Here is a 25,360-nt window from a genome sequence, read left to right on the forward strand (position 1 = left end):
ATAAAAACTCAGGTCACCTGATGCTCGCCTCACATGCAGGCTGGATTAGCTGAGGGACAGAGCTGCTGCTAATCAGGGAGAGTGATAGTATAGGTTAAAGGTTGCATTTAGGCCGGGATCTATTTTACAAGAACCCAACACTACTGGGAGCAGTAGTGCGTACCAACCATTCACAAGCTGTATACTGCATAGTGTTACCAGTTTTATGCAGTATACTGCTACTGGTGTACACAGAGTAGATAGGAAGTAACAAAACACTCATTTTTTATTTTTTGCGGGGCTTAAAGCGTATGCTATACCCCTGTGTATGTCCTGTTGCTGCATACTATCTAACTTGACTGTACGCAGTTTACAGTTTTTTTTGTGGGCTTAAAGTATACGCAATATACCGCTGTCAATCTACACTATCTGGCAAGACTATACGCTGTTTACAGTGTAGATTTGGGGCTTAAAGCATATGCCAAATTAACCCCTGGGTGCATCCTGTCAATCCACACTATCTAACAAGACTATACACTGTTTACAGTGTATATTTTGGGCTAAAAGCGTACGCTATATACCCTTGTGTAGCAGACAGATCTGTGGCTTTCGCCGCTGAACCTCCAACCAGGCATGGTCGTGTGTGACAATTGGTGTAACCTGGTGATGGTTCTGCAGCTTGGCAGACTAACACACCTGCCATGCCTGGCCCACGAGTTTAATCTGGCGGTTCAGCGCTTTCTTAAAAACTACCCCAAATTGTCTGAACTGCTCAGCAAGGTGTGTCGCGTGTGCACACATTTCAGAAAGTCCACCACAGATGCACCGACTGTTGTGCGACGTACCCACATGCTGGAATTCAACTTTGCACATGTAGGCCAGGGTTTACGAGCAGCATAGAGCCATTGTTAAATACCAGCTGCAACATGGCCGTCAGAGTGGTAGTCAGCCTCCGCAGTTCTTCACAGAGGAGTGGGTATGGCTGTCTGACATCTGTCAGGTGTTAAGAAACTTTGAGGAGTCAACAGAAATGGTGAGCGGCGATGCGGCCATTATCAGCGTAACCATCCTGCTGCTTTGCCTGCTGAGTAGGTCGCTGCTAAGCATTAAGCCTGACGCTTTGCGGACAGAACAGGAGATGGGGATGACAATATGTCGCTTGATAGCCAGACCACCCTCACCTCTGTTTCTCAGTGCATATTGGAGGAGGAGGAGGAGGAGGAGGAGGGGAAAGAGACTGCTGCCCACACTGCAGAGGGTAGCCATGCTACTTCCTTCACATCTGTTCAGCATGTATGGGCTGAAGAGGAGGAGGAGGAGAGTGAGAGTCATCCTCCTAGTGAGGACAGTGATGTGTTGCGTATTGGGACTGTGGCACACATGGCTGACTTCATGTTAAGCTGCCTTTCCCGTGACCCTCGCGTTAGACACATTCTAGCCAACACACATTACTGGGTGTTCACCCTTCTTGACCCACGGTATAAGGAGAAACTTTCCACTCTCATGCCTGAAGAGGAAAGGAGTACGAGACTGATGCAATACCACAAGGCCCGGGTGGAAAAGCTGATACTAAAGTTCCCATCTGACAACGCTAGCGGTAGAGGACGTAGTTCAGTGGGCCAACTAGCAGGGGAGATGAGAGGAACAGGCAGCATGTCCAGCACAGGCAGGGGAACACTCTCCAAGGCCTTTGCCAGTTTTATGTCACCCAAGCCAGACTGTGTCACGACTCCCCAGTCTAGGCTGAGTAGGAGAGAACATTGTAAAAAGATAGTGAGGGAGTACATAGCTGATTGTACCAACATCCTCCGTGATCCCTCTGCTCCATACAACTATTGGATGTCAAAGCTGGACAAGTGGCAAAAACTTGCGCTGTACGCCTTGGAGGTGCTGGCCTGCCCTGCCCCTAGCGTGTTATCAGAGAGGGTGTTTAGTGCTGCTGGGGGGATTATCACAGATAAGCATACCTGCCTGTCAACTGACAGCACCGACAGGCTTACACTTATTAAGATGAACAAAGCCTGGATTTCCCCAGACTTCTCTTCTCCACTGGTGGAAAGCAGCATAACATAAAGTATCTTTAAGCTGGAACTGGAGAACCATGCATCCTCTATCACCCCAAAAAAGGGTAGAAGTAGCTTGGTCTATCCTTCTCTGACCTTCCTCCTCCTCCTCCTCCAAAACCAGCATGTCAGCACGCTGAAAAACCAACTCTTCAGAGGCCAAAAAAGGTTCTGTAAAAACTAATTTTTTCAGAGAGCTGCCTCCAGGCTATGTCAGAACAATGTTTTCTGAGGGCTGCCTCCAGGTTCTCGCCCCCAATTTTGAAGAGGTTCACCACTAGAGTTCATCAAACATCCTGCTTCCAGCTTCATATGCCCACAGAGTCCACAAATGTATCGCAGCGCAGTCTCCCAGCTATCTGACACCGAGACAGAATGAATTGTCCTGGTTTGGCCACTCTAATTTCTTCATAGTACATGCTGTCTATCCCTGGGGCAATGGTTAAAAAGCCCCTTAGGGGAGAGTCAGGGGCTGAGACAGGCGGTAGCTTGCCTGTCGGTGGACTGCCACCTGGATCCCATTAAGCAAGTACGAGCTCTGTTAAAAAAACATTTCAGGGGTTCACCTGCATGCTGGGCAAACAAATGTTTCAGGGGTAGACCTATAGTCTTGGTACAAAAATCTTTCAGGGGTTCGCCTATACTCTTGGTAACAAATGTTTCAGTTGTTCGCCTATAGCCTTGGGCAACAAATGTTTCAGGGGTTCACCTATAGTCTTGATACACAAATGTTTCAGGGGTTCGCCTATACTCTTGGTCAACAAATGTTTCAGGGGTTTGCCTATTCTCTTGATTCACAAATGTTTCCGGGGTTCCCCTATACTTATGGTAATCAAATGTTTCAGGGCTTCGCCTGTACTCTTGGTACACAAATGTTTCAAGGGTTCGCCTGTTCTCTTGGTACACAATTTTTCAGGGGTTCGCCTATACTCTTGGTACACAAATGTTTCAGGGTTTCGCCTATACTCTCGGTAAACAAATGTTTCAGGGCTTCGTCTAAAGTCTTGGTAAACAAATTTTTCAGGGGTTCGCCTATACTCTTGGGCAACAAATGTTTCAGGGGTTCACCTATAGTCTTGGTCAACAAATGTTTAAGGGGTTCACCTATACTCTTGGTACACAAATGTTTCAAGGGTTCCCCTATACTTATGGTAATCAAATGTTTCAGGGCTTCGCCTATACTCTTGGTACACAAATCTTTCACTGGTTTGCCTATACTCTTGGTACACAAATCTTTCACCGGTTCGCTGATATTCTTGGTAAACAAATCTTCAGGGGGTTTCACTTGCACTCTTGGTAAACAAATCTTTCAGGGGTTCGTCTACACTCTTAATAAACAAATCATTTAAGGGTTCACCCATACTCTTGGTAAACAAATCTTCCAGGGGTTCACCTGCACACTGGGTAAAAAAACTTTTGTTTTAGAATGGGTTGTTGAACTGTGGAGATGTGTAGAAATACTGGCATCTGAGTCCCCTTTATGCCCACGTTTGTGGTTCATGAAATTTTGTGATGGAGATGGCATGGGATTGAAATCATGATTATACGTTAATTTATCAGCAATTCTCATCAGCATTGTGGGCTATCGCCCACAATTTCAAAGAGTGTTGCTGCCAGGCCCTGCCAACCCTCTGCAGTGTGTGTCTCCTGCTCCTCCTCATCCAATACACACTTATAAATAGACATGAGGGTGATGTGGCTATCAAGCGATCGTGTGGCATGAGGACAGTTGAACACTGCGCTGTGCAAAATTTCAGTACGCTGTGGCCTACTGACTAGGCGAAGGGGTGCACCTTACCCCGTCTGGGATGGGGACAGCCTGATGCTGTGCTGGGAAAAAAAAATCAGTACGCTGTGAACTACTGAGTAGGCGAAGGGGTACGCCTTACCTCGTCTGGGATGGGGACAGCTGGACACTGCGCTGGGAAAAAATGTTTAGTACGCTGGGGATGCAGGCACGTGCGGGGGATTGGACAGCAATTGCAGGATGTAACACAGGCAGTGGTGTCACCTGCAGGCGGTGATTGGCCTTGGTTGCAGCTAGTGTGGTGCTTAGCTAAGATGTGCCAGCGCGCGTGCCTTGCTGATTATGGTCTGGCCCAGCAAAATTGTTAGGGGGGTGACCACCAGGCTCTTGCCCACAATTTGGCTTAATAGTGTGACCTGCATGCTGCCCCTGCTGTTCCCTATCCATTTCTGTGGTGTTTCCATCACTTTCTGATGTTTTCAGTACACACCCTCGCCTATGCGGAGCATGGGTCACCTTGAAAAATGCTTGAGTCTCCCATTGACTTCAATGGGGTTTGTCACTCGAAACGCGCTCTCGAGCATTACGAAAAGCTCGACTCGAGTAACGAGCACACAAGCATTTTGGTGTATACTCACTAAGGCATATTACTCGAGTGAGTAGTGCCTTAGCCGAGTATCTCCCCGCTCGTCTCTAAAGATTCGCGGCGGGGAGCAGGGGGGAGAGAGGGAGAGAGAGATCTCCCCTTCGTTCCTCCCCGCTCTCCCTCACCACTCCCCGCCCCCCGCGGGGAGATGCTCGGCTAAGGCACTACTCGCTCGAGTAATGTGCCTTAGCGAGTATACTCGCTCTTCTCTGCTTTGTAGTAATAGAGCTCTATCAGACAAGCATTTTTTTAGCGCATGAATAGCTCTGTTAGAATTAATGCTTTCCAATGAAAGTGTTCACATATCTGATTTTTACAAGCGCTAAATAATCGCACCAGAAAAAGATAGGACAGCATTTAAAAAAGCAAAGCAATCGATGAGATGCAACTTTGACAGTAGGAAATCCTACTGTCAAAGCCCTTAAATAAGCCCTAGCTGCAGGAAAAAATAAAACTAAAAAAATACATCACTTAGAATCGCTGTCCGGCTCCAGCTCGTCTTCTCCTCCTTCAATGAATGGCTGTGATTGGTCGCAGTGCTTAGCCAATCAGAGGCAGCACTTCCAGGAGGCGGAGATATTTCAATCCCTGGCCAGAAGAAATGAAGAAGGATAGGGAGAAGACACGCCACTGCCAGACAGCACTTCTAGGTGATGTATTTTTTTTCTGCAGCTAGGGCTTATTTTTGGGGTACGAATTTTATTTCAAGCCCTCCCCACCCCCTTCCCAAAAATGCTCGCCATAGGGAGTCCTTTCACCATTGAACACACTGCTGTCAAAGTGTTCAGTGATAAGGGGACTTCTCGCAGGGATGAAGGAATCCCCTTCCACTGCTGTCACAGCAGTAGTAGAGAGGCACAATCTTTTCCCTATGTTTTTAATGGGCTCTGTGCTGCTGCCGCTGGCCCCATTGACAACAAGATAAAACCCCTGAATGTGACAGCATCTAGTTTCACATCCAAGAAATCCCCTGCTATAGCCGCAATGGGGCTGCACTATTTACGGTCACGTGTTTTTTACATGTGTCGTGCAATTTTTTTTTGCACGCCTATTCATGCGCTAAAAAACCGCTCATGTGACTGAGGCCTTAGGGTTTTTGTAGACATAACTTTTACAGGTAAGAATTTGCTGGTGTAAATTTTTTTTTTTTCTGGAAGTCTTAAATTGATCCTTAGAATTGGTCCAATTCCCAGCACCCCCACTGATCAGCTGTTTGAAGAGGCCTCTTCCCTGGCTCATGATGTCACATTCATTGGTCACGGCCTTATGGAAGCTTAATCCCCTTCAAAGGATTAAGCTGCAATACTAGGCACTGCTGTTACACCATGTGCGACACTGTGCCTGGTATATAGCAGGAGCAGTCCTTGGGCAAGCTCTTTAGTCCCTTTAATACTGAACATATTGCATGTTGCACATTATTTGCCTTATTGTCAATATATTTTTCTATATTTTTGTCTTGCGTGTACCAAATTATCTTTGGTAAAAGTCAGGGTGACCTTATCAAAGAAGAGACTCTCATCCTAATTATATTTAGCATCCTGAGTAGAGATGAGCGAGCACCAAAATGCTCGGGTGCTCATTACTCGGGACAAAATTTTCGCGATGCTCGAGGGTTCGTTTCGAGTAACGAACCCTATTGAAGTCAATGGGCGACCCGAGCATTTTTGTATATTGCCGATGCTAGCTAAGGTTTCCATTTGTGAAAATCTGGGCAATTCAAGAAAGTGATGGGAACGACACAGCAACGGATAGGGCAGGCGAGGGGCTACATGTTGGGCTGCATCTCTAGTTCCCAGGTCCCACTATTAAGCCACAATAGCGGCAAGAACGGGCCCCCCCCCCCAACAATTTTTACTTCTGAAAAGCCCTCATTAGCAATGCATACCTTAGCTAAGCACCACACTACCTCCAACAAAGCACAATCACTGCCTGCATGACACTCCGCTGCCACTTCTCCTGGGTTACATGCTGCCCAACCCCCCCCCCCCCCCCGCACGACCCAGTGTCCACAGCGCACACCAAAGTGTCCCTGCGCAGCCTTCAGCTGCACTCATGCCACACCACCCTCATGTCTATTTATAAGTGCGTCTGCCATGAGGAGGAACCGCAGGCACACACTGCAGAGGGTTGGCATGGCTAGGCAGTGACCCTCTTTAAAAGGGGCGGGGCGATAGCCCACAATGCTGTACAGAAGCAATGAGAAATATAATCCTGTGCCACCGCCATCAGGAGCTGCACACGTGGGCATAGCAATGGGGAACCTATGTGCCACACACTATTCATTCTGTCAAGGTGTCTGCATGCCCCAGTCAGACCGCGGTTTTTTATAAATAGTCACAGGCAGGTACAACTCCGCAATGGGAATTCCGTGTGCACCCACAGCATGGGTGGCTCCCTGGAACCCACCGGCTGTACATAAATGTATCCCATTGCAGTGCCCATCACAGCTGAGGTAATGTCATGTTAAATGCAGGTGGGCTTCGGCCCACACTGCATGCCCCAACCTGACCGGGGTTTTTAATTCATAGACACAGGCAGGTACAGCTCTCTATTGTGAAGTCCCTGTGGACCGACAGCATGGGTGGGTGCCAGGAAGCCACCGGCGGTACATAAATATATCCCATTGCATTGCGCATCACAGCTGAGGTAATGTCATGTTTAATGCAGGTGGGTTTCGGCCCACACTGCATGCCCTAGTCAGACTGGGGTTCTTTATAAGTAGACACAGGCAGGTACAACTCCCTATTGTGAAGTCCGTGTGGACCGACAGCATGGGAGGGTCCCAGGAAGCGACAGGCGGTACATAAATAAATCCCATTGCATTGCCCAGCACAGCTGAGGTAAGGTCATGTTTAATGCAGGTGGGCTTCGGCCCACACTGCATGCCCCAGTCAGACTGGGGTTCTTTAGAAGTGGACACATGCAGTTACAACTCCGTGTGGACCGACAGCATGGGTGGCTCCCTGGAACCCACCGGCGGTACGTAAATATATCCCATTGCATTGCCTATCACAGCTGAGGTAATGTCATGTTTAATGCAGGTGGGCTTCGGCCCACACTGCATGCCCCAGTCAGACTGGGGTTCTTTAGAAGTGGACACATGCAGTTACAACTCCGTGTGGACCGACGGCATGGGTGGCTCCCAGGAACCCACCGGCGGTACATAAATATATCCCATTGCATTGCCCATCACAGCTGAGGTAAGGTCATGTTTAATGCAGGTGGGCTTCGGCCCACACTTCATGCCCCAGTCAGACTGGGGTTCTTTAGAAGTGGACACATGCAGTTACAACTCCGTGTGGACCGACAGCATGGGTGGCTCCCTGGAACCCACCGGCGGTACATAAATGTATCCCATTGCAGTGCCCATCACAGCTGAGGTAATGTCATGTTAAATGCAGGTGGGCTTCAGCCCACACTGCATGGCCCAACCTGACCGGGGTTTTTAATTCATAGACACAGGCAGGTACAACTCTCTATTGTGAAGTCCCTGTGGACCGACAGCATGGGTGGGTGCCAGGAAGCCACCGGCGGTACATAAATATATCCCATTGCATTGCGCATCACAGCTGAGGTAATGTCATGTTTAATGCAGGTGGGTTTCGGCCCACACTGCATGCCCCAGTCAGACTGGGGTTCTTTATAAGTAGACACAGGCAGGTACAACTCCCTATTGTGAAGTCCGTGTGGACCGACAGCATGGGAGGGTCCCAGGAAGCAACAGGCGGTACATAAATAAATCCCATTGCATTGCCCAGCACAGCTGAGGTAAGGTCATGTTTAATGCAGGTGGGCTTCGGCCCACACTGCATGCCCCAGTCAGACTGGGGTTCTTTAGAAGTGGACACATGCAGTTACAACTCCATGTGGACCGACAGCATGGGTGGCTCCCTGGAACCCACCGGCGGTACATAAATATATCCCACTGCATTGCCCATCACAGCTGAGGTAATGTCATGTTTAATGCAGGTGGGCTTCGGCCCACACTGCATGCCCCAGTCAGACTGGGGTTCTTTAGAAGTGGACACATGCAGTTACAACTTCGTGTGGACCGACAGCATGGGTGGCTCCCTGTAACCCACCGGCGGTACATAAATATATCCCATTGCATTGCCCATCACAGCTGAGGTAATGTCATGTTTAATGCAGGTGGGCTTTGGCCCACACTGCATGCCCCAGTCAGACTGGGTTCTTTAGAAGTGGACACATGCAGTTGCAACTCCGTGTGGACCGACAGCATGGGTGGCTCCCTGGAACCCACCGACGGTACATAAATATATCCCATTGCAGGGCCCAGCACAGCTGAGGTAATGTCATGTTTAATGCAGGTGGGCTTCGGCCCACACTGCATGCCCCAGTCAGACTGGGGTTCTTTAGAAGTGGACACATGCAGTTACAACTCTGTGTGGACCGACAGCATGGGTGGGTGCCAGGAAGCCACCGGCGGTACATAAATATATCCCATTGCAGTGCCCAGCACAGCTGATGTAACGTCAGCTTTAATGCAGGTGGGCGAAAAATTAATTGGATTACACTGTAGGCGAGGGCCCCAAAAAATTGGTGTACCAACAGTACTAATGTACGTCAGAAAAATTGCCCATGCCCAACCAAGAGGGCAGGTGAAACCCATTAATCGCTTTGGTTAATGTGGCTTAATTTGTAACTAGGCCTGGAGGCAGCCCAGTTAAAATAAAAATTGGTTCAGGTGCAAGTTTCAACGCTTTAATGAGCATTGAAACGTATAAAAATTGTTTGCAAAAATTATATGACTGAGCCTTGTGGGCCTAAGAAAAATTGCCCGTTCGGCGTGATTACGTCAGGTTTCAGGAGGAGGAGCAGGAGGAGGAGGATGAATATTATACACAGATTGATGAAGCTAAAAGGTCCACGTTTTTGATGGTGATAGAGAACAACGCTTCCATCCGTGGGTGCAGCCTACGTATTGTTTAGGTATCGCTGCTGTCCGCTGGTGGAGAAGAGAAGTCTGGGGAAATCCAGGCTTTGTTCATCTTGATGAGTGTAAGCCTGTCGGCACTGTCGGTTGACAGGCGGGTACGCTTATCTGTGATGATTCCCCCAGCCGCACTAAACACCCTCTCTTACAAGACGCTAGCCGCAGGACAAGCAAGCACCTCCAGGGCATACAGCGCGAGTTCAGGCCACGTGTACAGCTTCGACACCCAGTAGTTGTAGGGGGCAGAGGCGTCACGGAGGACGGTCGTGCGATCGGCTACATACTCCCTCACCATCCTTTTACAGTGCTCCCGCCGACTCAGCCTTGACTGGGGAGCGGTGACACAGTCTTGCTGGGGAGCCAGAAAGCTGTCAAAGGCCTTAGAGAGTGTTCCCCTGCCTGTGCTGTACATGCTGCCTGATCTCCGCGCCTCCCCTGCTACCTGGCCCTCGGAACTGCGCCTTCGGCCACTAGCGCTGTCGGATGGGAATTTTACCATCAGTTTGTCTGCCAGGGTCCTATGGTATAGCATTACTCTCGAACCCCTTTCCTCTTCGGGTATGAGAGTGGAAAGGTTCTCCTTATACCGTGGGTCAAGCAGTGTGTATACCCAGTAATCCGTAGTGGCCAGAATGCGTGTAATGCGAGGGTAACGAGAAAGGCATCCTAACATGAAGTCAGCCATGTGTGCCAGGGTACCTGTACGCAACACATGGCTGTCCTCACTAGGAAGATCACTTTCAGGATCCTCCTCCTCCTCCTCAGGCCATATACGCTGAAGGGATGACAGGCAAGCAGCATGGGTACCCTCAGCAGTGGGTCAAGCTGTCTCTTCCCCCTCCTCCTCATCCTCCTCATGCTCCTCTTCCTGCTCCTCAACGCGCTGAAATATAGACAGGAGGGTGCTCTGACTATCCAGCGACATACTGTCTTCCCCCGGCTCTGTTTCTGAGCGCAAAGCGTCTGCCTTTATGCTTTGCAGGGAACTTCTCAAGAGGCATAGCAGAGGAATGGTGACGCTAATGATTGCAGCATCGCCGCTCACCATCTGGGTAGACTCCTCAAAGTTTCCAAGGACCTGGCAGATGTCTGCCAACCAGGCCCACTCTTCTGTAAAGAATTGAGGAGGCTGACTCCCACTGCGCTGCCCATGTTGGAGTTGGTATTCCACTATAGCTCTATGCTGCTCATAGAGCCTGGCCAACATGTGGAGCGTAGAGTTCCACCGTGTGGGCACGTCGCACAGCAGTCGGTGCACTGGCAGATGAAACCGATGTTGCAGGGTGCGCAGGGTGGCAGCGTCCGTGTGGGACTTGCAGAAATGTGCGCAGAGTCGGCGCACCTTTCCGAGCAGGTCTGACAAGCGTGGGTAGCTTTTCAGAAAGCACTGAACCACCAAATTAAAGACGTGGGCCAGGCATGGCACGTGCGTGAAGCTGCCGAGCTGCAGAGCTGCCACCAGGTTACAGCCGTTGTCACATACGACCATGCCCGGTCGGAGGCTCAGCGGCGCAAGCCAGCGGTCGGTCTGCTCTGTCAGACCCTGCAGCAGTTTGTGGGCCGTGTGCCTCTTATCTCCTAAGCTGAGTAGTTTCAGCACGGCCTGCTGACGCTTGCCCACCGCTGTGCTGCCGTGCTGCGCGACACCGACTGCTGGCGACGTGCTGCTGCTGACACATCTTGATTGCGAGACAGAGGTTGCGTAGGAGGAGGGTGGTTTAGTGGAGGAAGCATACACCGCCGCAGATACCACCACCGAGCTGGGGCCCGCAATTCTGGGGGTGGGTAGGACGTGAGCGGTCCCAGGCTCTGACTCTGTCCCAGCCTCCACTAAATTCACCCAATGTGCTGTCAGGGAGATATAGTGGCCCTGCCCGCCTGTGCTTGTCCACGTGTCTGTTGTTAAGTGGACCTTGGCAGTAACCGCATTGGTGAGGGCGCGTACAATGTTGCGGGAGACGTGGTCGTGCAGGGCTGGGACGGCACATCGGGAAAAGTAGTGGCAACTGGGAACTGAGTAGCGCGGGGCCGCCGCCGCCATCATACCTTTGAAAGCCTCCGTTTCCACAACCCTATACGGCAGCATCTCCAGGCTGATAAATTTGGCTATGTGCACGTTTAACGCTTGAGCTTGCGGGTGCGTGGCGGCGTACTTGCGCTTGCGCTCCAACAGTTGCGCTAGCGACGGCTGGACGGTGCGCTGACAGACATTGCTGGATGGGGCCGAGGACAGCGGAGGTGAGGGTGTGGGTGCAGGCCAGGAGACGGTAGTGCCTGTGTCCTGAGAGGGGGGTTGGATCTCAGTGGCAGGTTGGGGCACAGGGGGAGAGGCAGCGGTGCAAACCGGAGACGGTGAACGGCCTTCGTCCCACCTTGTGGGGTGCTTGGCCATCATATGTCTGCGCATGCTGGTGGTGGTGAGGCTGGTGGTGGTGGCTCCATGGCTGATCTTGGCGCGACACAGGTTGCACACCACTGTTCGTCGTTCGTGTGCACTCTCAGTGAAAAACTGCCAGACCTTTAAGCACCTCGGCCTCTGCAGGGTGGCATGGCGCGAGGGGGCGCTTTGGGAAACAGTTGGTGGATTATTTGGTCTGGCCCTGCCTCTACCCCTGGCCACCGCACTGCCTCTTCCAACCTACCCTGCTGCTGCACTTGCCTCCCCCTCTGAAGACTCTCCTCAGTAGGCGTAGCAAACCAGGTGGGGTCAGTCACCTCATCATCCTGCTGCTCTTCCTCCGAATCCTCTGTGCGCTCCTCCCTCGGACTTACTCCAATTACTACTACCTGAGTGATAGACAACTGTGTCTCATCGTCATCGTCCTCCTCACCCACTGAAAGCTCTTGAGACAGTTGCCGGAAGTCCCCAGCCTCATCCCCCGGACCCCGGGAACTTTCCAAAGGTTGGGCATCGGTCACGAAAAACTCCTCCAGTGGGAGAGGATTCGGAACCATTGCTGCCCATTCTGGGCAGGGGCCCGAGAACAGTTCCTGGGAGTCTGCCTGCTCCTCATAATGTGTCATTGTAATGGAGTGAGGAGGCTGGGAGGAAGGAGGAGCAGCAGCCAGAGGATTCAGAGTTGCAGCAGTGGACGGCGCAGAATTCTGGGTGGTCGATAGATTGCTGGATGCACTTTCTGCCATCCACGACAGGACCTGCTCACACTGCTCATTTTCTAATAAAGGTCTACCGCGTGGACCCATTAATTGTGAGATGAATGTGGAGACGCCAGAAACGTGCCTCTCTCCTAATCCCGCAGCAGTCGGCTGCGATACACCTGGATCAGGAGCTCGGCCTGTGCCCACACCCTGACTTGGGCCTCCGCGTCCTCGCCCGCGTCCACGTCCTCTAGGCCTACCCCTACCCCTCAGCATGCTGTATTACCAGTAGTGCAGAAACAGAACGCTGTAATTAAATGTGCCGCTTATTGGCCTGTGGTTGGAGGCTGACTTCGCTTACGGAACGCACAGCAGAGGCAGGAAAGAATTTTGCGCAAGCCTGCTGTAACACTTAGCTGGCTGTGTATGAATTAGGACAACTACCCCCAGCAGAGACGCAGTACAGTCAGGACGGTCACAGGCAGCCCAAATAGATTTTTTCCCCAAAATTTTTTGGGAAAAGCCCACTGCCTATATAGACTGGATATGTCTTTCACTGTCCCTGCCTCACCACCACTACTGGCCGTGGACTATGTAAAATTACTGCAGACTGTTTCACTCTGGACAGGATGACTGCGGTGATGTAAGAGGCAACGCAGAGCCAGGAAAGAATTTTGCGCAAGCCTGCTGTAACACTTAGCTGGCTGCGTATGAATTAGGACAAATACCCCCAGCAGAGACGCAGTACAGTCAGGACGGTCACAGGCAGCCCAAATAGATTTTTTTTCCCAAATTGTTTTGGAAAAGCCCACTGCCTATATAGACTCAATATGTCTTTCACTGTCCCTGCCTCACCGCCACTACTAGCCGTGGACTATGTAAAATTACTGCAGAACGCAATGCTCTGGACGCAATGCTCTGCACGGCTGATATAGAAAAAAATAAAAAATGTGCAACACTGCAAAAAGCAGCCTCAACAGTACTGCACACGGTCAGATGTGGCCCTAAGAAGGACCGTTGGGGTTCTTGAAGCCTAAAATCAATCCTAACACTCTCCCTATAGCAGCTCCGGCATCAGCAGCACTTTCCCTGATCTCTGTCAGAATGCATCTGTGGCGAGCCACGGGAGGGGCCGATTTATATACTCGGGTGACACCTGATCTCGCCAGCCACTCATTGCAGGGGGGTGGTATAGGGCTTGAATGTCGCAGGGGGAAGTTGTAATGCCTTCCCTGTCTTTCTATTGGCCAGAAAAGCGTGCTAACGTCTCAGAGATGAAAGTGAAAGTAACTCGAACATCGCGTGGTACTCGTCTCGAGTAACGAGCATCTTGAACACGCTAATACTCGAACGAGTATCAAGCTCGGACGAGTACATTCGCTCATCTCTAATCCTGAGTTTTGTAAGTACAGTATGATGACACAAAGTACATACCCCAAAGAATGCTGTATTAGTTTAAATGCCTTATGTTTGTTCATTATTAACAAATAAGGATTCATATGCATAAGCCATTTCATCAAGAAGTGAAACCATTATTTTTTATTTTTCTGGTGTTGCAGTCATATGAGAAGCTGTTATTTTTATTTTCAATGCCACCATTTCGGGGTGCACATAGCTAATTAATTATTTATAGGGTGAATTGAAAAAACAGCGTATTAGCCAATTTTATTTTTGCATGTAAAGTTTTGGCTGCATACAATAGAGCATAAATAACGTTCTCTCTATTCTGTAGGTGAGTATGATTCAGTGCCTTTGCTATCTTTTTGTATCCTTTTGGTTGTTTTTACAAGGCAATGATCTCTTCTCTTGTCATTTTGTAATTAGCCATATTTTTAACATGCAGCACTTATCCATGAGGGTCCAAGAATATGTCAGCTCTTGCGTAGATGTACTTAGACATAGCGTTAGCCCCTTTGTCTTATGGGTAGGCATTCTTTACTAAGATATTATAAAAGTTTAACTTTCTGGAACTAAGACAGAAGCAATTCAGACAAATTATGGGACGCTCTACTTGATCCAATTTCCTGGAGAATTTCTCTGTCTTGGCGCGGAATTAAAGTAGGCTTCCCCAGTTGCTGATTTATGAGTCAAATGATGCTACCTTCCAGTGATGTGGTGTAAGTTGTAATCTTTATATATAGATAATGATGTGATGTAATTTGCTATCTTTATACTTTGTGATGTGATGTTAGCTCCAACCTTTATCATTTGGGTATATATATATATATATATATATATATATAATTTACAAAAGAAGGACAATTATTCGTCACTACACTCCATTATCACTTAATTTAAATAAATTATTATTGTTAAATCTTCCAAATTGTCTTGCTCTCTTTAAAGCCATATCCAAACCTAAGGCTTGTTCCTTAAAGCAAAACTAGCTCTCATGTTTCCACGAGAAGCATGCTCTACCTTCAAGGTGCTGTTACTGCTGGTTGGTTGAACTGCTGCTGCTCTTATTCTCCTGCTTCCACCATGTTTCCTTCTTTTACTCCTTCTCCCAAAATAAAAAGTTTCTAAAGTACAAGAAACAGCTGTAGCTTTACAGGTTTTCCTTGGAGTAGGTCCATGCTTGGCTGTTCTGTTCACCTGGACACATTTTTCCTTTGCAAACCTTATGACATTGCTTTTAAACAAGCAGTAGACTCGCTGTCTCGCATAACTAAATCTTTGGTAGCTCTATAGCTGTTCCTTGGAGCATGCACATGCTTGAGTGTAGTTTTCATCTAGCAGAATTTCTCCTTGTAGAATATACAATTATATAACATTACTTTTAAAATCAGCACACCGGCTATCTTCCTTGATAAATGTTTTGATCTAATAGACCCTCTGTATGCCTTCTTTAGTTTTAAGTGACTGTGCTACCATTGATCCCTACATCACTGTACACTATTTTGACCAATTGTACTCCCAATTTTTACTGCTATTGACTTTAATGGGTATCAGAATCCATCGTCCTTATTCACAATGATTTTCGTGAAATCTGCCTGATATCGGCATGAACCAATTATTCCACTAATCATAGACTGTATAATAATATGAAACCAAAGATTGTAGATATTATAGATTTTCTTAAAATTATGCAAGTGATTACATAGTGGGGCAAATTTACTAATACTCCCTAACAGACAGTGCAAAGTTAGACAGTCTTTAAAGAATACCTGCACTTTCACTTTAGAGCGCTCCTGCTCTATCGGCTGTTTTCAGCTCTTACCAGTAGCTGAAGACAGTCCTATATATATAGCAATTTGTGCGTCCGTTTTCAGCTTTCGAAGGAGCAAAAAACTGCCTATGGAGCAGTAGCACTCCAAACTAAAAGTGCAGGTAATTTTTAAATGTGTCAAATTTATCACAGTGCCTTCTGGTAGATGATAAATCTGGTGCCTCTTTAGACAGTCTAGTCTACGTTAATACCACCAAATGGCATAATCTTACAAAAACGTTTGCACCAGAAATGTGGCACATTTTTGATGTAAAAAGTCACATTTGGCACACAACTCCCTTTTAAACTAAACCCTGCTCCTATCCCAGGAAGCCACATCTCTTTTGGACTTGACAAGAAAAGTGGCTAAAACTGTCTCAAACACATCATAAATGTGGTGTAAAGCATGTAAGATGGTTTTCCAGTTCAGTTTGCCCCAGAAAACTAGCATATTTTCAATTGTAAATTTTTACAACTGTGTCAAATTATTTCCTTTAGAATTGCACAAAAATACCAGCTTTATACTTATATTGAAAATAGTTTTTTATAAGGTCAAGACTAAAGATGAGCGAACACCAAAATGTTCGGGTTCGCGTTATTCGAAACGAACTTCCCGCGATGTTCGGGTGTTCGTTTCGAATAACGAACCCCATTGAAGTCAATGGGCGACCGGAACATTTTTGTATTTCGCCGATGCTCGCTAAGGTTTTCATGTGTGAAAATCTTGGCAATTCAAGAAAATGATGGGAACGACACAGCAACGGATAGGGACGATGTTAGCCCATTGAATTCAGTGGAGCCGTCAATACAGCCGACTCCACTGAATGCAATGGGCTGCCGGCGATCGCGGGATGAATTGTCGGAAAGGGGTTAAATATATAAGCCCTTTCCTGCAATTCATCCAGAAATGTGTAAAAATAAAAAATATATATATACTCACCTGGTGCCCGCAGACGGAGTTCAGCGCGGCAGGCTGCAGTTCTCCTGAACTGCTCTGAACAGCTGTGAGTAGTATTCAGCAGCCGGGGATTTAAAATCCCCGCCTGCTGAATAAGATGCCTCTGATTGGTCACAGCCTGACCAATCAGAGGCCAGCCCTCACTCACACCCATTCATGAATTCATGAATGGGTGAGTGAGGGCTGCCTCTGATTGGCTCAGGGGCAGCTCTCCTGCCCCTGAGCCAATCAGAGGCAGCCCTCACTCACCCATTCATGAATTCATGAATGGGTGTGAGTGAGGGCTGGCCTCTGATTGGTCAGGCTGTGACCAATCAGAGGCATCTTATTCAGCAGGCGGGGATTTTAAATCCCCGGCTGCTGAATACTACTCACAGCTGTTCAGAGCAGTTCAGGAGAACTGCAGCCTGCCGCGCTGAACTCCGTCTGCGGGCACCAGGTGAGTATATATATTTTTTTTATTTTTACACATTTCTGGATGAATTGCAGGAAAGGGCTTATATATTTAACCCCTTTCCGACAATTCATCCCGCGATCGCCGGCAGCCCATTGCATTCAGTGGAGTCGGCTGTATTGCCGGTTCCATTGAATTCAATGGGCAAACATCGTTCTTCTCTGTCACAGCTGTTACAGCTGTGGCAGAGAAGAACGATTTGTCTTCTATATGTTCTCAATGGGGTTGGCGCTGCTGCCGCCGGCCCCATTGAGCGCATATAGAAAAGATTTCTCAGGGAAGAAAGTTAAAGTAACCCGAACATCCGAACATCGTGTGGTGTTCGTTACGAATAACGAACATCCCGAACACCCTAATATTCGCCCGAGCATCAAGCTCGGACGAGTACGTTCGCTCATCTCTAGTCAAGACTAAAAGACATTTTATGTAAAATTGGGTGAATGTCATATAAGAAAATTAGATTTTATAATTCTATAAGTTAACAAGTAAAAGGGTGCAGAGGGAAGTGAGAAACAGATAAATACAAGATCAGACTAAACAAGGCCTGTAAGCAATATGTCACTTGGAAAATACACAAGTCTTCACTGGAGCCGCAGATACGAAATGCTTGCATACGCTATCATATTATATTATGGATCATATTATGCAATAAAATGTACCAACTAACTTCTAATGAATAACATTAGAAATGGAAATCAATCAACCTTTAAGAACATGTCATAACTACTGTGTCATACACAGTACTTTACACCATAGATATAGGTATAATTTTAATTGCTCTATCATATTGTGATTAAGATGTTGTAATAAATTACTCTATAGAAGTATGTGAGATAAAAACCAAGTAGTTTACAGTATCGGTGCTACTGATGTTCCTAATGCAGAAATCAAGAATCAAATAGAGTTAGCTAAAAAAAAATTGAAATGAATTTGCTTTGCAATTGGATATCATAATTACAACTATCACTTGTATTATAATTTTTAAAAAGTAGTAATTTCAAAGTATAATTTCATGACAATTCACTATTTTCAAGGTAAATCATCATGCATTACTACAAGTGAGCAAAAAGAGATTGTGGAAATTATAGTAAAGCACATCCAAAAGGATTTTAAATTTCATGCTTCACAGTTAAACCTGACATTGAGTTTGCTAAAAATTGATTTCCTATTCCCAAAGTATGTTCACATTTATCAGTATAATTTGAGACTTAACAACTTTTCAAGAAAATGTAATGGACCATTTTTAATCTTATGAGGATCAAACTGTTTTTGTTATTTTTTTAAATGCAAAACTAAAATTTATTTGGCATTAAATTGAGTAAGAAAACAAACATAAAGCATCTGACTTAAATAAACGTCATAATTCAAAATAAACAGATAGTAAACTGCATCTTTATTCTACTCTTTTTGGCAGCACATTTCCACATACTGCACCCTGACAGTGCATACATGTATAAATCAATTAAAACACAAACTGCCATGCCCCTAAAAGATATCCCCATAACAATGACAGCTATGTTAATCCATACTAACCAATGCCAAGTAGAAAGCCCATTAAAGAAGTTTGCTCCAAAGATTAACCCTTAATTGAATATTTGCTAGAAAGTATTCACTTATTTATTGGCCCAGCTAGAGAGTCCCCCAATTGACGACGGTATATCCAGAGTTTCCCCATACACAATAACTGGCAAATATTGATTCATATATAATACTTCATTCAGAGTGTTCTCTAATATACAATAACATCCATAGATTGTACTATACAGTGCCCCTGCCAGAGAATACATAATTATAAAACACCTTTCACAGTTTACCCCTATGCACAGTGCCTGTCAGAGAAAGCTTACTTTTACTGTGCTTCACCTAGAGGTTAAGTGCTAGTCAGAATGAAAACAATGTACATCACCTTTTAGAGAGTGCCCCATGTAGATAAAAAGTGCAATTGTACACAAGGCCTCGAAGGGGTAGTGGTCTAATATATAATACCCTAGGTAATGCTTACTTACATTTAAGGATACTGATGCTATTTCAAATGCCAGTTGGTGCACTTGTGTTGTCTGAATTCTTCATTTAACAGCTGTTAAAAAAAGAGGAGAATCAGAAAGCATCTGGGAATAAAATCGGAGTTCACCAGTGGTTGAGCAATTTACCCAGCACTAAAGGTACTTACCCTGGTTAGAGCTTATTTGCATGGGCGATATACCTGTACAAGTTCCATCCGACTGCTAAATGGAACTCCGATAGGAAAATAATTTATTCGTATGAATGGGTTAATGCAAATGAGTGATTTTTTTACGTGGACCGATGGTCCGAGTTTATAAAATCGCTGCACGTCCTAATCTTGTGTGAGTCTTGAACGAGAATAGAACGCGTAATCTGCATGTCTGGCACATTGGACAGCATACAGATGGAGTTCATACGGCCCTAGAGTTGTTTTTGACAACCAATATTTGGACTGTTTGCAATAGCAAGCAGTATTGAGAATGTAATTCTGGACTATTCAACAGGTTAGAATCTAGGGTCAGTACACAATAACTCAATGGAGCTTACTTAATAATACTGTCTAAAAGTTAGATAGTGCAAACTTAGAGTAGACAATATTAAATTGTGCTAGATCTATCATAGAATGACATCTGTTTATTTTTTAAGACTAGTCCACCTTTAGACCACCTATTAGTTGACTTAGTTTGAGGCAATTTTATATAATTTTTGGCGCAATTTAGGCCATGCCCCATTTTTAGAAAAGTCAGAAAAATTGTCTGAAAATGTCTGCAAACACATAGTGGTGCAAAGCATGTAAGGTAGTTTCTTGGTGCATTTTGCTTCACAAAACTGTTGCATTTTGAATAGTAAGTCTGCCTGAATGTATATATATATATATATATATATATATATATATATAACGTTACTGATTTTTTAAATATTCTTGTACAGTATGTCTACAAAGTTTCTTGTCTTATTAAATTCACTATATCTTTTATAGAAAATATTATCTTCTATTATGGAAAGCTTGCAGTGTGCTGTCATTTGCTAATGTGTTTATACAGATGCTTCTAATATTCTTTAAATCTGTTGAAAAAAGTTCAAAATTCTTGCAGTAAAATTATCCACTCTAATTAAGTCCATCCTTTACATTACATTTACTGTCATTGTGTCTGAAGAAAATAAGCTTGAAACAATTTCATCTAATTAAGTACTAAAGTGATATGAAGCTGTGATATTAAGACTTATCTAGAAGATAATAAATAAAGGAGTTTTAGTTGGTCACTCTAATTGGCTTCACTGAGTGACATAAACCTTTGAAATCATTAAAGTAGCTCTATCATTAAAAAAACTAAAGACAGAACTGTTTGATATTAAAAATGGTCCATTTTGCAAATGCCACCCACTGTGTCCTTAGGACTCAGTCAGACGAGTGCTCCACGGATTAGCAAAATGCGCGTGACCGAAGGTCTGTGCATATGCTCCGTTCCCCAGAAGCAGCTGTGCTTGTAGAAGTGTCATAGTGTTCAGTGATGAGGGGACACCCCGCGGGAGTTAAAGAACCCCATGCCTTAGCTGTCACCAGCTGTAGCTGAACCCTTGAAAGCAATGAGCTGCAGGCAACCCCCACAGTGATTTTTGGGGAAGGGCTTGAAATGTAAGCCCTTCCCTGAAAATAAGCCCAAGCTGACAGAAAAAATAGATCACCTAGCGCTCTGGCATGGCTTCTTTCTGCAGCTCCCCAGCAGTTCTTCTTCTGTATTCTGGTGGCCGGGGATTTAAAAATCCCCGGCTCCGGAAAACACTGCCTCTGATTGGCTGAGCGCCATGACCAATCAGAGGCCGTGCTCAGCTGTCATTCAATGACAGCTCCACTACCATTGAAAGCATTGCGGTCCTCTGCCACAGCTGATGACAACTGTGGCAGGGGATTCATTAACCCCCTCTGGGTGTCCTCTCATCACTGAACACTGTGACATTGCTGAGGGAAGTCCCAGTGGGGATTCTTTATGCGCACCGGTTGGGTCTGGGCTGCGCAAGAGAGGCATGGATGTCCTATCTTTTTCAGGTGTGCATATTTTGCACCTGTAAAAGACGGACATCTGACCAGTGTCATGGGGAACCACTGGTTCTAATAGATGCGCTTTTGTGCTCGCAAAGGTGCGCACAAAAACACTCATCTGACTGAGCCCTCACTGTGAATAACTGATGTCTTGCCCAATGAATGAGAAGTAACAACTCACTTCTAAAATTAATAATTTATAAGCTGTTACTGTTTTCGCTATAAGACTGCTCTTATCATGTGCATGTTTTATAAGTTGAACATTGACAGCAGAAAAGGACTAAAGGGTCCATCTAATCTGTCTTATATTATTTCCTTTTTATTTTTCTCTTAGGATAGATATATGCTTATCCTAGGCATGCTTGAATTCACTTCCTGCTGATTTCTCAGCCACACCTAGCCGAAGTTTGCTCCAAGCATCTACTATTCTTTCAGCAAAATAATATTTTTTGACACTTATTCTGATCTTTTCCTCAACTAATTTTAGATTGCGGTTCCTTGTTCTTATGTTTAGGTTGCCTAAGGGCAAATTTTATCTTAAATACTATATTTTCCAGAACTGAACAAAATATTCCAAATGTGGTCTCACTAGAGCTCCCGAAGGTGGGATCACAATCTTCCTTTTTCTTCGGGTTATACCTCAAGCTATGTAGACAAGTACTTGACTTGTTTTCCCTTTCTATGCTTGACAAAGACTCATTGAGTAGAAACGTTGCTGCTACTTGTTCGTCTGGGAGGAATAAAGAGGACATAATTGTTCTGCAACACTTGATGCTGTCAAGCTTTTTTACTGTTGTTTTTCCTGCTGTCAGGAAATAGTGTTGACTAATTTTGAAGCGGTCAGAACTCACAACCCCAAAATATTTCTCTTTTGAAGTCCTGGATAATATAAAACAGACTATATAATACTCAATCTGAAGATTGCTTCTTTTCAAGTGCATTATTTCACACTTGGAAAGATTGAACTGCAGTTTTTATTGTTTTCACCTACAAACATATTAAAAGAACAGCTTTGACAGCTTTCTCCCTATGCACAGTAACAGGGAGAAAGCTGCCAATCTGTAGTGTGCGGGGATGGGAAAGCTCACAGCTCATGAATATGCTGGACCTCTGTTTCTCAGCACTAGTATTGTACTGCACCTTATAAAATGCAAATAAAGTTTCAGAAAAACTATAGTATAGACACACATACAGTGAAGGAAATAAGTATTCGATCCATTGCTGACTTTGTAAGTTTGCCAACTGTCAAAGACATGAACAGTCTATAATTTTTAGGGTAGGTTAATTTTAACAGTGAGATAGAATATCCCCAAAAAATCCAGAAAACTGCATTGTCTAAATTATATATATTTATTTGCATTTTGCATAGATAAATAAGTATTTGATCCCCTACCATTAGAGATGAGCGAGCACCAAAATGCTCGGGTGCTCGTTACTCGAGTCGAACTTTCAGTGATGCTTGAGAGTTCGTTTCGAGTAACAAACCCCATTGAAGTCAATGGGAGACTCGAGCATTTTTGTATATCGCCGATGCTCGCTAAGGTTTTCATTTGTGAAAACCTGGGAAATTCAAGAAAGTGATGGGAACGACACAGAAACGGAAAGGGCAGGCGAGGGGCTACATGTTGGGCTGCATCTCAAGTTCCCAGGTCCCACTATTAAGCCACAATAGTGGCAAGAGTGAGACCCCCCCCCCCGCACTGTCAGCATAAAGATCGTTCTCCTCTGCGACATCAGATTGGTCCCTGCGCTGAGCCAATGAGAGGCAGCAGTCACTCACCCATTCATGATTTTATGAATGGGTGTGTGAGTGAGAGCTGCCTCTGATTGGTCAGGCTGTGACCAATTAGGGGCAGCTCATTCAGCAGGCGGGGATTTTAAATCCCGGCTGCTGAATACTACCCACAGCTGTTCAGAGCAGTTCAGGAGAACTGCCACCGGCCGCGCTGAACTCCGTCTGCCGGGACCAGGTGAGTATATATATTTTTTTTATTTTTACACATTTCTGGATGAATTGCAGGGAAGGGCTTATATATTTAAGCCCTTCCCGACAATTTATCCCGCGCTCGCCGGCAGCCCATTGCTTTCAATGGAGCCGGCTGTATTGCCGGCTCCATTGAATTCAATGGTCAGTGCTTGTTTAATCGAGACGAGTACCGCGTAGTGTTCTTCTCGAGTAACGAGCATCTCGAGCACCCTAATACTCGAACGAGCATCAAGCTCGGACGAGTATGCTCGCTTATCTCTACCTACCATCCATTAAGAGTTCAGGCTCCTCCAGACCAGTTAGACGTTCCTAATCAACTTGTTATCTGCAATAAAGACAGTGAACATAAATGGTCACCTGTATAAAAGACTCCTGTCCACAGACTCAATTAATCAGTCAGACTCTAACCTCTACAACATGGGTGATACCAAAGAGCTTTCTAACGATGTCCGGGACACGATCATAGACCTGCACAATGCTGGAATGGGCAACAAAACCATTGTGTGTATAAGGTCAATTTTAGGTGACATTTTACCATTTTGTCAAGGACATAACATGTACCCTACTTCATTGCAATAAAAATACATGCAATTTCTGGTCAAGGCTTTGAAATAGTAATCAGAAGTCCTTCAGGACGTGGACATGGAACATGGTGAAAAATAAAAGAATATGTGTAAACATAAACCTGTTTTTTTACCTTGCCATAATAATAGTAACAGTATCATAATAATAGCAACAGCATCATAATAACAGTAACAGCAAAAATACACATAGAGTTGTATTATTTAGCATAATACCAAAATAAATTCCTCAAAACACCATTAAAAGGCCCAATCTGTTGTCAAAAAATAAGATATAATTTGGGAGGTTAAAAATGTAAGAATGAATATCAACAACAGGGAGCAACAAAGAATTATCTAGCAGAGAAGGGGTTACACATTATGTTAACAAACAATTTCCTCATGAAGACAGATGTCTTTTTCTCCTTCTGGGAATTTATCATGATTTAAATGTTTTTATGTGCTTTTCTTCTATTTAGATGGAAACTCTTGGGAAATTAAACCCAATGTGACATCATTGCTGGTACAGCCTGTAACTGTATCATTTCTGAGAAAATTATTTACTTGGACAGAGACTACAAGTGCAGATCAGTGTCTTCCTATTAAAGTCCCTGAAACAGGTAATGGATTCAAGTTTTTAGTTCAATTTTGAATGCTAAGGCAAAATAGGCTGATGCAAACTGAATGCGTGCAATATACATATGTACAGTGGTGCTTGAAAGTTCATGAAACCTTCAGAGTTTTCCAGATTTTTGCTTGTATTAGACTTAAAACCACATCAGGTTTTCACACAAGTCCTAAGAGTATATAAAGAAAACCAAATCAAACAAAGGAGTTAAAAATATTAGACTTGGTCATTTATTTATTTATTGTGGGAAAGTATCTAATATTATTTGTCTGTGAGTGGCAAAAGTATGTGAATCTTTGCTTTCAATATCTGGTGTGACCAGCCTTGAGCTGCAATAGCTGCATCTAAACATTTCCAACAATTGTTGGTTAGTCCATCACGCATGCGAGAAAAGAAATTCTGATTAATCCAGACAAACCCCCATACAAGATTAGTTCCTTTTTGAATTGTAGTAGCTCCTATATTATATATCTTCTTGAATGCCCCTGTGGCCTCAGGTATATAGGTCGCACTACAAACCCCTTACGCATCCGTCTTAATAAGCATCGCTGCAACATTCTCAAGGGCTTTTTGAAACATAGCGTGTCAAGACATTTCCTAGAGAAACACGATAAGGACCCTTCGGGCCTCAGAGTTACACCACTGGAAAAGATAAAAATGGGTTCAGCTATACGTTTAAAAACCAGAGAAATGTACTGGATTTTTAAATTAAAAACATTAACGCCTAATGGCCTCAATGAAGTCTTAGAGAAGATATAATCAGTGTCAGGGCCCCTTTTTAAGAAATTTTATATATGGATCATATGCGTTTTTAGATTATTTTAGAGAGATATTCTACATTATTTATATATTTATATATACAGATAGTCCCCGACTTGCGAACGGGTTCCGTTCCGGGAGCCCGTTCGCAAGTCCGTTTTGTTCGCAAGTCGAACAAATGGTTGTATGGAGGGGATCGCGGGTGGATCCCGCTCCATACAACGTCGGGTGCCGGCTGTTCTTACATCGGGCACCCGGCGGCAGCAGTTCCGA

General features: G+C 45.2%; 1 protein-coding gene across 1 annotated transcript in view; it reads left to right on the forward strand.

The window, feature by feature from the left end:
- Positions 1-25,360, forward strand: part of NAALADL2 (N-acetylated alpha-linked acidic dipeptidase like 2) — an 855,965-nt gene that overhangs the window by 545,089 nt on the left and 285,516 nt on the right. Inside the window, 1 exon segment of the mRNA XM_066601349.1 lies at positions 24,180-24,320. Coding sequence (XP_066457446.1) covers positions 24,180-24,320 — 141 coding nt within the window.

Source organism: Eleutherodactylus coqui, chromosome 1 (assembly GCF_035609145.1).
Source record: "Eleutherodactylus coqui strain aEleCoq1 chromosome 1, aEleCoq1.hap1, whole genome shotgun sequence".
Lineage (NCBI taxonomy): Eukaryota > Metazoa > Chordata > Amphibia > Anura > Eleutherodactylidae > Eleutherodactylus > Eleutherodactylus coqui.